Source organism: Phaenicophaeus curvirostris, chromosome 2, assembly GCF_032191515.1.
Source record: "Phaenicophaeus curvirostris isolate KB17595 chromosome 2, BPBGC_Pcur_1.0, whole genome shotgun sequence".
Classification (NCBI taxonomy): Eukaryota; Metazoa; Chordata; class Aves; order Cuculiformes; family Cuculidae; genus Phaenicophaeus; species Phaenicophaeus curvirostris.
The window spans coordinates 110,737,475-110,752,356 of NC_091393.1; the positions used below are offsets into that span (position 1 = coordinate 110,737,475).

General features: G+C 45.7%; 1 protein-coding gene across 2 annotated transcripts in view; it reads right to left on the reverse strand.

Moving 5' to 3' along the window:
* ALK (ALK receptor tyrosine kinase) overlaps nt 1-14,882 on the reverse strand; it is a 299,880-nt gene that overhangs the window by 216,677 nt on the left and 68,321 nt on the right. For both annotated transcript variants that reach the window (XM_069850441.1, XM_069850440.1), the window contains exon 2: nt 1,338-1,457. In XM_069850441.1, coding sequence (XP_069706542.1) covers nt 1,338-1,457 — 120 coding nt within the window. The remainder of the gene's footprint in view (nt 1-1,337; nt 1,458-14,882) is intronic.

The following is a 14,882-nucleotide window of genomic DNA, read 5'->3' on the forward strand; positions in this document are numbered from 1 at the left end:
CTCTGAGGGCCATTGCAACCTCTTCAATTTAGAGGAGGTGCTGGAAAACTTAAGGTGCAAAGCTAGCAAAAGTCAAACAACTCCTGTGCCTCTTCAAGATTCCACGCTAGCTCCAGGATTCATGTCCTGAATTACACCTCTCAAGGGAGAGCACAGTTTAGACTTTTCCTGAGCAAAGATTGCATTTTGTGTAACATCAAATTCCTGCCTTTCCTTGCAAAACAGACGGTTGGAATACGGTAGAATTTGGTCTTGTGCAACCAGCTAAAATCATAATAAATCATTTCTGCTCAGATGCAGTACATTTATCTCCATGTGATGCTGTCAGATGGAATCAATGCTTTTAGGTTTTAAGAACAAAGCCTTCCCTGACAATGGTACTACTGAGAAACTGGAAGAGTTTGGGAAAAAGTAATAAACGATAAATTAAAAATCATCCTTGCAACTTCTGAGAAAGCCGAATGAGGGGGAAAAAAGATTGTGCTACTGTTCCTTCTCAAATGAAATTGGTGTGTCCTCATCGTTCAAGCAGATGCAACAGCTAGCAGCAGGTATTGTATGCCAGTGGAAAGGATATATATTGCACACATAAGAGGCTGCAACATAAATTTGAAGAAATATGGGACTCCTTCATACAGGTAGGTCAAACTTTTCCCTCAAGCAGATAATTACAGGCTTGGGGTGAGTAAATCTTATTAGCCTCTTGGCACCTTATCTCCCCTCGTGGAGACTGGTAGTAGATATATAGTAGATATATTCCACTTCAGTCACTTTCTGGGTTGCATATTAGATATTGCCTTGTGCAGCCTGGCCCTAACTGCCACCATAGTATTTCACAGCAGAATGGCTGCGGTCTGCAGTAAACAGGTCATTCCAGAGAACGGATGAAAACAGGTTCCCAAGCTTTGGAAGGGATGGGAGTCATGAAAGGAGATGGCAAATAAAAATAAGTTCGGTACACAGCTCTTTAGAATATCATTGTATTCCAACACAACACCCTGACACTACAGCCTGGAACCCTGGTTTTCCGGGAACAGGGAGGGCTGGACCAGCCACAGCCACCAGGCATCTCCACAGAGACGGCCTCCATGGTCACATCAGGATGTCAGCCTGGCCCCAAGCTGGGCTGAAATGTGGTTCTGGGGCCCAGAGGCACGGTGGGAAAGGCCCCAGCTCAGGCTAGCAAGGGGCAGTAGGGATTATTAGTGCCCTTGGGTGCTGACAGTACAGATAATTAATCATGAATCATCTGGCTTGTACTGCTTTGCTCCAGTATCGCACCAGTATCCTGAGGCAGTCAGTTACAGCCATTCAGAGAGAACATAAATGCTACTCACGGTGTCGTCCTCTGTGGGAGAAGAAAGGGGATGTGTCTCTCATGACCCAGGTCAGGTTCCAAGCAGAGTGACCCGGAGGAAGAGAAGGGCCGCTTGCCAGGAGATCGGAGGTGCTCAGACCTTTTATTAAAGAAAAGAAAAGAAAAAGAAATGCTCTGAGATAGCTGTTTGTATGCTACACGTCAAGCACAGAGATCCAAAACAGCTTTATAGACCACATGCAATAAGCCCTGATATCCAACTACTTCTTGGCCAGTTCTTCCCTTCCGATCCATATGCTCACAGGGAGACAGGAGATGAATGGCTTCGCACAGCAAAATTATCGTCCCCTAGAAAAACTGACAACTTTAATCCCACACTAATTCCAAATTCGCCTTGACATTTCAGTCCCTCAATTTGTGGTTTTACAGTTTTGTCAGCAGGCAGAGATCCCATACGGAGCAGGCAAACAGGTACTCAGCCTCTGCTTAACCACGCCAGGCACCTCAGAGATGTGTTTGGGGGAACACCACAGCAACCCAGAACAGGTCAGGATCCGTGCAAGCCTGCACTAACTCTGCAAGAGCACAGCAATACCAGCGATGCAAAAAGAAGCAGGATCTGAAATAACACAAGAGGTCAGCCAGCAAAGCAGAATTCTGTAAGCTTTGACAGAGATTTTCCCTGTGAATGTTTAAGTTGGATTTTCTGAAGATGACAGGATCTCAAGTATTCTCATCTCATTTTATGAGGTCCTTAGGGGAAAGGTAGGATTTAACTTTGTAGAAATACAGGCAGGAAAGCTTGTGGTGGAAGGTTTGTTTGATAGAACAAAATAAACCTCTGGATTGCTGATATGTTTCGATTTCTCAGAGAAGCCATAAATAATTTGTTGTGCAGAAGGAAATAAAAAGCACATTTTTTGACCTATTAAATAATGTTTTCACCAAGAATACTGCCGATGCTCACAGTTCAGGTGCAGCACTAAGCTTCACTGGAATAACAGCAAAACCATTTGATAATTCCTCCCAGTAAAAGTTTGGTGAGACTTTCTGTAACAATGGGAGTTAACTAACTCAGAGTAGTAATTAAGTCAGAGCGAAGAACTGTCCACGTGAATGGATAAACAGTAACAGAAAACAAAAGAGGTGTTTAAGAGGATAACAGTAAACACAATAAATGGTTGAAGCTGCAGGGAACACACTGCTTTAATTCTGTTAAGCTCTGCTTATCCCCTTGTCCCACTTCCACTGAAGAAAAACCTGAATATTTCAGAGGGACTTGTCAGGAGTTTAAACACCAACTCTGAGTTGTGCCCTATCTTGTTCTCAGAGCAATCACATTTTTAGTATCCGCCTGTAACTGAGCAACAGGAGCAAACCTGAGGGAAAACCAGCCCTTCGTCTGCAGCTGTGAGTCTTGCCAATGACTATAGCAGGGGTCTATAAGAATGGGCTTGGTGCTGTGCTGTCAGCTATCCTAGAGGGGCAAAAATTAATATTCCAAAAGGCTCAGTTAAATCTGGTGTCTATCATAGAAAGGCTTGGTTGGAAAAGACCTTTGAGATCATCAAATCCAACTGCACCTGTCCACTACTAAACCATATCCCTGAGCACCTCCTCTACCCATCTTTAAAATACTTCCAGGGATGGCGACTCAATCACTGCCCCAGGTAGCCTCTGCCAGTGTCTGAGAACCATTTTGGTGAAGAAATGTTTCCTGATGTCTAACCTGAACATCCCCTGGTGCAACTTGAATCTATTTCCTCTCATCCTATCACCTGTCACTTGGGAGAAGAGACCCAGACCCACACCCACCTCGCTACAACCTCCTTTCAGGTAGTTGAAGATGGTGATAAGGTCTCCTCTCAGCCTCCTCTTCTCCAGGCTAAAGAGCCCCAGTTCCCTCAGCCACTCCTCGTAAGACTTGCTCTCCAGTCCCTTCACCAGTCTATGCTAAGTCACCTTGTCTCTATTCCAAGTTACGCTACAATAACTAAATATCCTCTGTTGTCTGGAGTGTAGTGACCCAGATGATCAGGGCAGTGATTTAGGAGGGCAGGTATCAACCCTAGTGCCTTCAGTTGTGAATAGTGAAGGGATGAGTAACTATGGAATAACCTTTACATTGGCTGTTCCTTCCTCCCATCCAGACCCAGCTGCCACGTCTCTCAGCAGCCCCGATACGGCTGGCTGTGCAAACAAGGTCAAGTTTCATTGCAACAGGTACAACAGTTGCCGAAAGCAGGTTTTTTTAATACAAATGAGCTTCATTCTGATGCCAATATAAAATAATAAATAATCTAATAACATTAATAAAAATTGAGCTCCTGGAATAAGCTAGTTTTAAAAGCAACGAGTGTATTAGGTGTGTTTCATCAGACGTAAGGTACCTTACCGGTATCACTACCCCTGTTTCAATATCTGTGCCCCATCACTCTCCAAATGGGGAGAGATTTAATACCCTAAAGACACCCCGTGTCCCCCACAGACAAGATCTCCGCAGCCTCTTCACCCTTAACAGCCCCAAATGAAAGCAGCTGTCACGCACGTGGTACAGACAGAGAGCAAGCTGTGGAGTCAGAATCCTGGGAACGCTTCACACAAACCCCTAAAACTGCTCCCATCTCTGTTCCTGTGGCAAAACCAGCTGAAAGAAAGCCCCACCATGGTTTTCTCTTCCTAACGTTGCAGCCACAGAACTCAGAATTAAACACCGCTACTGCCCTGGGCAGCCCAAGCTGGGGATGAGCACCACAGCAGCTGGATGCTGTACCCCAGAGTCCCTGGCACTTCTGGCTCTCAGAAAAAATGCCTCTGACATCTGTAAAGCACTGCATGTTGCATTCCTCAGAGATCCTGCCTACTTTCAGCCTCAGATAAGTGGAACTGTCCCTTCTGTCACCAACATAGGCTGTAAATGGAGATAAAAATCAATGGGAACATTCGAGCAGAGAAGAGAGAGCAGTCCAGATGCCTGAATCTCCCCTTGTCAGCAGCAAGAGGTGCATAAGAGAGAACCTAAAGCAGTGAAAGTTCTCTGTTTTTAAAGAACAGAATGGTTTCACAGAATCCCAGCGTAGTGGGCATCGGCAGGGCGCTCTGGAGCTCACCCAGTCCAATCCCCTGCTACAGCAGGGTCACCTCCAGCAGCTGCGCGGGAGCGTGTCCCGGCAGGTTTGGATCTCTCTGGAGAACGAGACTCCTCACCCTCTCTGGACAGCTGGTTCCAGTGTCCATCTGGAAAGATGTTTTTCCTCATGTTCAGGTGGAACTTCCCAGGCTCCAGTTTGTGCCCTTATGCTGTCTCTGAGCTGAGTCTGGCCCCCTATTCCTGACCCCTGCCCATTGGATATGGATCAGCCTTGCTGGGATCTCCTCTCTGTCTGCTCTTCTCCAGGTGGGACAGCCCCAGGTCTCCCAGCCTTGTCCTGTTGTGTGACTCATTCTTTTTCTTCCAGTATTTCTCTTTTTTTTCCTTTCTAAGTTCCTTTTACTTTTCTTCCAACCTTCTTGCCAGCAAACATATCTTTGAATTACTTATATCCTCTACACACCTGCTGATGCTCATGAGGTTTGTATAATGGAATGCAGAAAACTCCTCAATCTACCATTCGAGGTCATTCTTGACCACTGCAGAAGTGAAGCCTGTAATGTATTTCTGCCTCACCCTACTCCTTGGACGCACAGGCAGTATTGGAAAACTTTTGGAGTGTTTGTTCTTACAGAGGAGTTGCTTGTTTTCATCAAGAAGTGTGGAAGCCCTCTTGCTGAGATGTTTCCACGCTCAGTAGAGAAGGACACATCTGAAATTGCTGTCTTCTGTTATGTTTCAGTAACTTCTGTTTACTTCATGCCATTCTCAAGCGAGAGCTGGACAGTTGTATTCATTCAGTAGCCTCGCAGGCAGGGCCTCGGGGGGCACGGAATGGGACTGAGGTGGGGAGAGAGTGGTGGCAGAGGAGGAGGTGGCACCAGCAAAGTCACATTGGAAAGAGTGAGTTCTATTCAATTCATTCTAACCTAAGAGCTCCTTTTTCTCATATTCTTTAGGATTAATTTTGGAACCTCATCTCCAATTATTTGCTTGGGCTATTGGTCTGAATCTAAGGACACGACTGGATCAGAAGTTATGAATCTTTCCCAATTAAGTTATCTTTGGAGAAAGACGCTGGGTAAAAGGTTTCTGTATAGCCAAGAGGCCACTCTTCACAGTGAGGAATGATTTGATTTCAGAGTGAGCTATAGGTTAGGAAAAGAAGAGACCTTTCCTCTTCCACCTCCAGGGCATTTGGCTTCCAGAAAGGCAATTACAGAGGACGGTATCAGCTAAATAAATGTCTCTTGTGCAACAAGGGTAATGCAAATGTAGAACATGCTGCAGCCATTTGACAAAATAAAGGGCTTTTCCCCTCTTGACAACGACTCATATTGCAGCCAAAAAGCACTAAGAAAATTTCGTCTCCTTCTTTTTCAACATGCTGCCCTCCCATTCCAGTTGTTTGCACCAGGGTGCTCTGTCACTAGTTAACAGAGAGCCTAACCTTTACAAAAAATAAATGAATTAGCAACTGTGAGCTGACAGCTCCATTTTTAGCAGCCAGAAGTATGGCAAGGTACAGCAGAGGTTTCTTAGCTATTCCTGCCTAAAGGTATATCCAGGGCCAAATCCTGACCCATGGAACTCCGTCACAGGCATCTACATGCACCTGAAGAGGACGTTTGACATTTCTGTTTTCAAACTTGTGCAGAGGAATCTCCTCAGGGGTTGGGAAATGCACTCAGCCCACAAAGAATTTGGGTACAACAACAGAAAATGGTTCCTGTGCACTGAAGCCTCAAGGCCAGAGATTCATTAAATTAAATATTTATGTATTATTTGAATGAAAAATACCTCTTTAATAGAATAACCCTCCATGTTCACATAAAAATGGAGCAACAAGAAAAACTTTCTACTTGGGTCATTGTTAAACAAACAGGATTTCCTCCCTTTCTCACCCTTTCTGGACGAATGAAGCAATATCCTCAGCAAGCAACACGTGCAGTTGATTCTCCAGTTCTGTGTAGTGTAGAAGCATAACGGAATTTTTATCAAAATACCCATGCCTGCTTTAACCAGAAGGTGCACCTACACATAACTGAGTATTGCTTACCACTGCCTTTGGGTATTGCTTGGTGCCTCAGTGGGTAAGCTTTCGCACTCTGCTGAGCTGTATTATTCCCAGTTTCTCAGTGGAAAACCCAGGGTGACAAAACTGTACGTGCCTGTCCTCTAGATTCCAAAGAGATGGGTAATGTAGGACCCGAGATCAACGCGTATGTTCAGCTATGTCTACCCCCAGCAAAACATCTCAGTCATTCCTCTTGGTTCACATGGAAATAAGAAATCAGCTTTAGCTGTAGTATTCGTGGCTCTGATTTATAACAGCAACCACCTCAGTAGCTATTAGCAAACAGTACAATGATGTGTTCAAGAAACAGCCTTCATTGACATCTGGATTTTCCAGTCTCTGGGGAAGGGCTGACGTTTCAGAAAAGGCTATTCCAGTTCTAAGTAAAAGGTAGCAATTTCTCATGGAAAGGATGTTACACAGTCATCTTTTCCCTTATTAAAACCCAAAAAGGCTAAATTTACTCAGGACCAAGACAACTTAATTTCATTAAAACAAATACAAACTCTTCCCAGCAGCTGACTGCCTCAGGGATGGGAATCTCTGCAGTCTCCTCTTTGAGCCACAGGCAGGCAAGGGACATCCTGCAAAGCAGCAGATCCAACACTGGCACCTTGCACAAGAGCTCTCAGAACCCCAGCAATCATGAAGCCCTGGCTGGCCATGACCAGGCAAGGTGTTCAGGCTGACCTCTGCCTCTCTGGCAGCGTGTGCCCTGGAGGGAGGGATCCTGAGCTCTGGGCTCCATGGAAGTTCTTGGTTTCAGTTTTTGAGGGGTAAAGGGATGCAACCAAGACAAAAAATATTGCCTAAGAATTCCCCATAAGCACCCAAATTCACAGCCGATCCTCACAATCACGCCAGCAGTGTTCAGACAGTCTCTTTGAAATTTGCATTTTCCTTCTTCCCATCTATAGATGCACTCAGTCATCCACCAAAGTGCAAGGAACACATTATGTTGAGGTCACAAGCAGCACCAGGACCAACAAACACATTGTGAATAATCCATAGACTCAACTCTGCTCACACAAATCGCTGTCTGAAGGACGTCCAGAAGCAAAACTCAAATTCTGTTTGTAGTCAAGCAGAGAATGAGGCAAAGGGCAAGCTCAGTTTCCTGCTCTGGATGTCAGGGAGCCTTCCTTACACTAACAAGTGGATGTTCTCCAGGGCTGCTTTTTACAGACCTTTTCTGAAGTACAAAAAGTTCACTGACAGCCTGTCAGGTTCATCTTTTTCAGTTGGAAAATACATTTAATAATGCATTATGTTCCAATGATTTTATGTCACACTGAAAGCCTGATTAGTGCACACAAACACTGGTACGTGTGTCACTGGACCTGTGCTGATTGCTGCGGAGAAGAATTTGCATTTGGTGGGCTGTAACAGGCCTGTGGAGAGCAGATTCAGAAGTACTGCATGAGGCACAGAAGGGATCAACACCACCATGGCAGATCCTTGATGAGTAGATTTGGGAATAGGATACAGTTCTTCCATGTGAAGCATGTGTCATCAATAAAACTGCATTTGACTCAACAACCATGTTGTCCTGCTGGCCCTGGCCACGACTACCATTTTTTAATCTTTGTAAGGCTTATTTAAAAATTTGTTTTAACCCCTTTCTGTTAGCATTGGTGTGGGGTTTTTTTTCCATGGGAATTTTAACTTTTCTTTAAAAAAACCCCAAATGCCTCAAAACTGACAAATTCCAGCTCCATAGCTGCATCCTGTCCTACCATCCAGGCAATCCCTCTGCCTACCACATCCCACGAACATCCATTGTTACAGGAGAGCCTGATCTAAGCATGGGAGATCTCCTCAGCAGACCTAGGCTCTGTAAGAAGAGGAGGACAAGATTCTGAATTACAATTCCACAAAGGTGTTGTGCACCTGTACTTGGCATTGGTGAGGCTGCACCTCAAATACTGGGTTCAGATTTGGGCCCCTCCCTACAAGAAGGACATTGAGGGGATGGTGTGTATCCAGAGAAGGGCAATGAAATTGGAAAAGGATCTGGAGTTGCTTACCCTGGAGAAAAGGAGGCTGAGGGGAGACCTCATGACTGTCTACAACTGCCTGAAAGGAGGTTGTAGCGAGGTGGGTGTGGGTCTCTTCTCGCAAGTGACAGGAGATAGGATGAGAAGTAATGGCCCCAAGTTGCACCAGAGGAGGTTTAGATTAGACATTAGGAAAAATTTTTTCATGGAGAGGGTTCTCAGGCAGAGGTTGCCCAGGTAGGTGGTTGAGTCCCCATCCCTGGAGGTATTTAAAAGACAGGTAGAGGAGGTGCTCAGGGATATGGTTTTGTAGTGGATAGGTATGGTTGGACTCAATGTTCTCAAAAGTCTTTTCCAACCAAGCAATTCTATGATTCTATAAAATATTAACAAAGCACCATGTGTTGCTCCTCACTTCGTGGTGGTGGTAGGGAAATCCATGTTTCCCTGCTAAAGATGTCCAGAGAAAACACCATTGGTTTCTTTGCTGCTTCTTGTGAATTCTTCTTAGTGTATATATATAATATATATACACATATATGCATATATATATACACACGTACATATACACACACATATATATATACACATGAGAAAGAGATACGTGTATATTGTAAAATCTAGCTTATTTTTTTCAATTTCTACTTTGAAAGCAAGTGGTGTGCAAAGAGCATTAAGAAAACCCAATTAAAAAGACAAAGCTGATATTCTGCCCAATACATTTAAAATACTCTGCCATCTAGAGCACACTCTGGGATGCTCTGTGGCTGCTGCAGACCTGCCCAGGCTGACCCCAGGGACGGCATCGAATCACTTACAGAACTCGGGTCTCAGCTAAAGCCAGACCAGGAATGGCTCAAAGCTGTTACTCATCCACCTGCCTACGAGCAGCCTTTGAAAAGCCCAGCAGCAAGCTGATCTTTGCCAAAATCATCTCTTACAGCACAACTGAGCACCTCTGTGGGCAGCACAGAGCTAACAAAGACCTGAGCGCTGGTAACCAAATTGCTCTCAGCTCAGGTCTGTCCCCTGGAAAGCAGAGGCTGCTGGCAGGACTGCATCAAGGGATCATAGAATCATGGAATGGGTTGGGTTGGAAGGGACCTCAAAGCCAATCCATTTGTGGCCACCTTTCCACAGGCAGTGACACCTTGCCTTGGATCAGGCTGCTCAGAGCTCCATCCAACCTGGCCTTGAACACCTCCAGGCATGGAGCAGCCACGACTTCCCTGGGCAACCTGTGCCGGTGCCTCACCACCCTCACAGGAAAACATTTCTTTCCTGATATCTCATCTCAATGTCCACTTTTTCAACTTAAAAATGTCCCCCCTCATCCTATCCCTGCATTCCCTGATAAAGAGCCTCCCCAGCTTCCCTGTAGCCCCTTTCAATATCAGATGTGCTTATCCTGCCCACCTCGCCCACAGCTTTGCTAAACAGAGGGGAAAGGCCCTTCAGCAGAAAGCTCCCTGCACAAACACACAGTCAGGATTTTGGACATTTATGCATTGTATCAGCTTTTAGATATTGTAGGATTACACCTGGAAAAGGTGGTGATTTGGGGAGGCTGTGGTTTTTCAGCATTGGGCAATACTTGTCCTGCTCTAGACTGGTAACCAGCACGTCTGGATTCCTAACCAGGTATGTGATGCAAACCAGCAGCGATTATGTCCAGCCATTCCCTGTGTCATGGACAGATCTCCAGACACGACTTGCAGCAGAAAAGCTCAAGACAGCCTGTGGGCTTGGTAACCTTCATACAAAGGCACAGTAATACACTTTAGACTGCAGATGTTCTGCATTGTTTCTGTATGTGTGAAAACAGCAATCCTTCCCCTGCCTGGGGTGTTAACTGCAGCTTAGAGCAGCTCCAGTAAAACAGCTGAGAGGCAACACTGCTGTTTGGTACCTGCATCTCAATGTAAGACAGTTCCTCTCTTTGCTGTCATCTGGAGTTCATGCAGTGCCTGCTGGAGTGGGCCCTACAAGGACTCTCCATTAAGGTGTTTCCGGTCCTAAGGATTCCAGAAGACAAGCTTACCAGACTGACTCCTGTACCAGTACATATGCTGCACCAGTACAGGTCTCCTCAGTCACAACCGGAGTCCTGCTGGCAGCCATTCTCAGTGCCCAACTACTTGTGTGTCTCGGAATGCTCCTTAGTCTGTACCCTGGTCACATCAACTTTAGAAGAAGAGTGGCCAGGCTTTCCAGGGAAAAAATAGTTGTTTTGACAAGTTTTTAATAATTCATTACACACACTGACTTCAAACCATGCAGTGCCTTTAAGGCGGACTGCTGCATAGCTGCTTTCATATTTAACACCTACCCCGCTGGAGTCTCATTGGATTTGCACACTTCCTATATCATGTTAAGTAGAGGTATAAAGGAAAAGAAAGAAACCAACCCAGAAACAATCTCCTACTTTATACATTTAAAACCCCTCTTTTCTACTACACTGACCAGTCCCATGGCCACAGAGATCCAACCCCCAGTGGCCCAGTCCCTGCAGACTTCAATAGAAGCTCCTATTTTATCACCATCTGCCTTTTGATCTCTGTCTCATCTTCAAGATTGTGGCATTCAATGCCCACTTATTTTTGTCTCCACATTTCCTCAGTGTCAGAGGACAGACATATGCAAAAATTCCTAGAACATTTAACTGTCAGGGGAACGAGTGTTTGAAGGTTTCAGTGCAGATTGGAATCTTTGTGGTACGGTTGAGGCTTTTCATAGAATCACAGAGGCTGGGAAAGACCCTCAAGATCATCAAGTCCAAATGTCACCCCAACCACATAGTGCCTACTAAACCACGTCCACAAGTGCCAAAGCCACACACATTTTGTGCCCCTACAGAGACGGGGATTCCACCACTGCCCTGGGCAGCTTCTTCCAATGCTTCACCACTCTTTTGGTAAAGAAATGTTCCCTAATATCAATCTAAACATCTCCTTTCCACCCTCTGAGCAGGCAGCAGGCATGACTTTTTAAAGATGACTTATCTGATCAGGATGAAAATCTTCTCCCAGATCTTCATGCCCTGTCAGTACCTCTGGCTCTAGAGAGACTTGTAACAAAGTTTAGGGAACACTTTTTTCTTTCATACATATCAATTAAAAGCCCCCTTCCAACCCAAATCCATCTAAAATCACCATGCCCATGGCATTTAAAACTCCCTTTTCCAATTTAATTACATTTTAAACTCTCAATGCACTGTGGTGTTGAGCTTGGATCGGGGTGGAGAGGAAACAAAGTTCATCTTTCCTCACCTAGTGCACATCAGAAGGAAGGAAAGGCTTCGCCCTGTGGTTCCAAACACTGACACAACAGATGATTTAAAGGTCCCAATTCGGCCTGAGCTGGGAAATGTCTGTTCTTCACTCCACCTGATTTTTCTGGGTTTCCCAGGAACTCACACTCCCTGCATCCCATACTACCACGGCATTTACCACTTCTTTGTGAAAAAGCTTTTCGGACACATGCACCATCCTTCCTCATCGAAGGGCACAGGGCAATGTCCAGGCAGTCACTCACCCCCACAGGGCAGAGGCCCAGCTCTGGTGCAAACTAACCTCGTGTCGCTGCCAAGAACCATCTGGCAATGCCAGCCGTGAACAGAAACCATCTGGTAACAGCAGTCACAATCGGGAACCATCCAGTAACACCAGCTGCAAACAGTGGCCAGTAAATGCCAGCTATGTGGGAGAAAGCAGCAGCAGTGGCATAAGTCAGCCTCATTTTTCCTCATTACTATCATTGTTGCTATTATTCCTCCTGTGAAAGCAGGGACAGTCTATGCTTATTTCACAGCGCATGTGAAAGATAGCATTGGCAGAAGGCTTGGTAATGGTCCCACACAGAGAAACACAAATCCAGGGGCTGGGTTTTAAATTGGATATCCCCACCCCTTCATGTTTAAACCAGGCCACAGCAAAGGAAATAAAACACAGGAACTTCAGGGGAAAACTGGAGATTTCCTGTACAAGAGGCAGAAATCCTGAAGGGAACCGAGCCTCAACTGTACCCCACAGGCAGCGGGAACAACTTTGGGAAGGTCTCTGCAGCTCCAGACTCTCTGTCCAGCTTTAATACACAGAATAATTGTGAACCCTTGCAACCAAGGATGGCATTTTAGAATAAGAAACTCTGAACCTGCTGTATCAAAACACAGAGTGAGCACTGAGGGATTATACAAAGCCCTACATGTGTATGACAGACACAAACTGTGCAGCAGTGACAGTTAGGAATTCCCCTATATTTGTATGGCTAAACTCACAGATTTGATGTGTTAGGTGCTTGCATTGATTCATAGCACTGTGTAACAGCCACAGATGTGCAGGGTGGTTTGGTAACAGAGCAAACACTGACATTTGTTATCGGTAGGCAGGCTGCTTTACTTCTAGAGATAGCAACAGGGTGCGATGACTGCTCCAATCTACACCACAGCTGTCTTGGCAGTAACAATAAAACCTCCTCCATATTCCCTTTACTGGGAAAGACGCCAATGAGCTTGTATTGTCTGTTTGCACTGCAACATTTAATTTAGCTTAAGGTAAAGGACAGCATCTCTGCCTACAGCTGTGGGGCATGCAGATGTGAAAGCACTTCCCAGGGAAGATATGCAAGCACTGCCACAATGAAGCCATAAAGCACCTGAGCAAGACATAAGAAACTCCTGCTTCATCCAGACACCCAAGCTGATGATGAGAGAAATTGATTCTGGTTTTCAAGTGCACAAGGAAAATGAGAAGCAGGATCTCTGGAGATACCCTTATTTCTTAAGGGTTCTTTTTTACTACTGTGGCACAATTTTGCTTCTGCATAGCTGCTTTGCAAAGACCTTACGTATTAACTAATCTTCAGCATTCACGCAGCAAAGGTGAGTGATGCTGTAAAGCAGGCAATGCCTCAGCCATCACCAGCCTCTGCTGTAGGGCACCAGAGCAGCTCAGTTATGGAATACAGAAGATGATGCTCCAGCTCAAGGCAGGGCTTCATACGCGGGGCAGGACAGCCCTGGTTTTCTCTGCTGATGCAAACCACACTATCATAAGTGCTAATGGTTTTAAAAAACAAAGAGAAGTGTAGACTAGATATAAGGAAGAAATTTTTGACACTGAGGGTGGAGAGACATTAGCCCAGGTTGCCCAGAGAGGTGGTGGATGCCCCATTCCTGGAAACATTCAAAGCCAGGTTGGGTGGGGCTCTGAGAAACCTGATCCAGTGGAAGGTGTCCCTGCCACGGCAGGGGGGTGGAACTGGATAGGCTTTGAGGCCCCTGCCAATCCAAACCACTCTATGATTCTACTCAGCCTTAGCTTTGTCTTCGGGTATACAGATGGCATCCAGATACTCAACAAGACACATCCCAAGATGAGCAGTATCATCATCACCTGCCTAGCACAGAAAAGAGGAGCTTCCCCTTCTCTCTTACAGATTCCTACTTACTGCAACAGCCTTCCTTGGACGCGACAAAGCTGGGGAGAAGGACTGGCCTGAAAAGCTGGCCCATAAGGAGCTGAACCATCAGGGGCTGTAAAACAACTGGTAGAAGACATGACATGGAAAAAAATTGACACGATGAATTTGTTGCAGAATTATGTACCACTTATGTGTATGAGTACAAAGAACCCACGGGATTCAACGACCTGCTCAATTCACATTGCAAAGTAGTAGCAAAGGTTAGAAAAGAACACAGCCTTGGCTGTTCCCTTCTCGGCAGAGGCCCTGCTGCTGGCAGCCCAGCCCTCCTCTGCCTCGGGAAGGTGGGATTCTGCATGTCTGGATGGAGCCAGCCCGTGGGTGGGACTTTAATCCACACAAAAATAAACCAAAACAGCCTCGCAGGAATCACGAGGAGGACTGTAAGGTATTTCTTACTGTTTTTTGTTTTTCATTTTCCCTCAGTTTATGTCTCTCTAATTCCTTTCCTGCAAAAGAGAAATCACTTTGCTTCTCTCCCCTTAGAGCCTGCACTGCTCAAAGACAATTTCCCACAGTGATTACGGAAAGGCTGTAGAGAATGATTACAAACGGCCGAGTTAACTGCTCCGGGCGGCCTCATCAGTCACTGTAACGCCATCTCAGCACCAGGTTCATCAGGACAGCCAGCTTGTCATGGCAGAGTGTGCCAAGAAGACTTCCTCCCATAGCTTTTCCCCCAGAAAGTCCTCCTGGGACGAGGGGCTTGCAAATAGTGGTCCTTGAGCAACAATCAAGGAGGGATCACCAGCTGCCTCTGGTGAGCTGATTTGGTGCTGGGGCTGGGTTTTCAGTTCTACCTTTAGTCTCAGAGCGGAATCTTTCATCTGCATGAAAACAAAGTCCTGTCGGCAGTTGCTCTAAAGGTGAATTCAGAGATGATGATAAGAGTGACAAATAAGGAAAGGAGATCAGAAG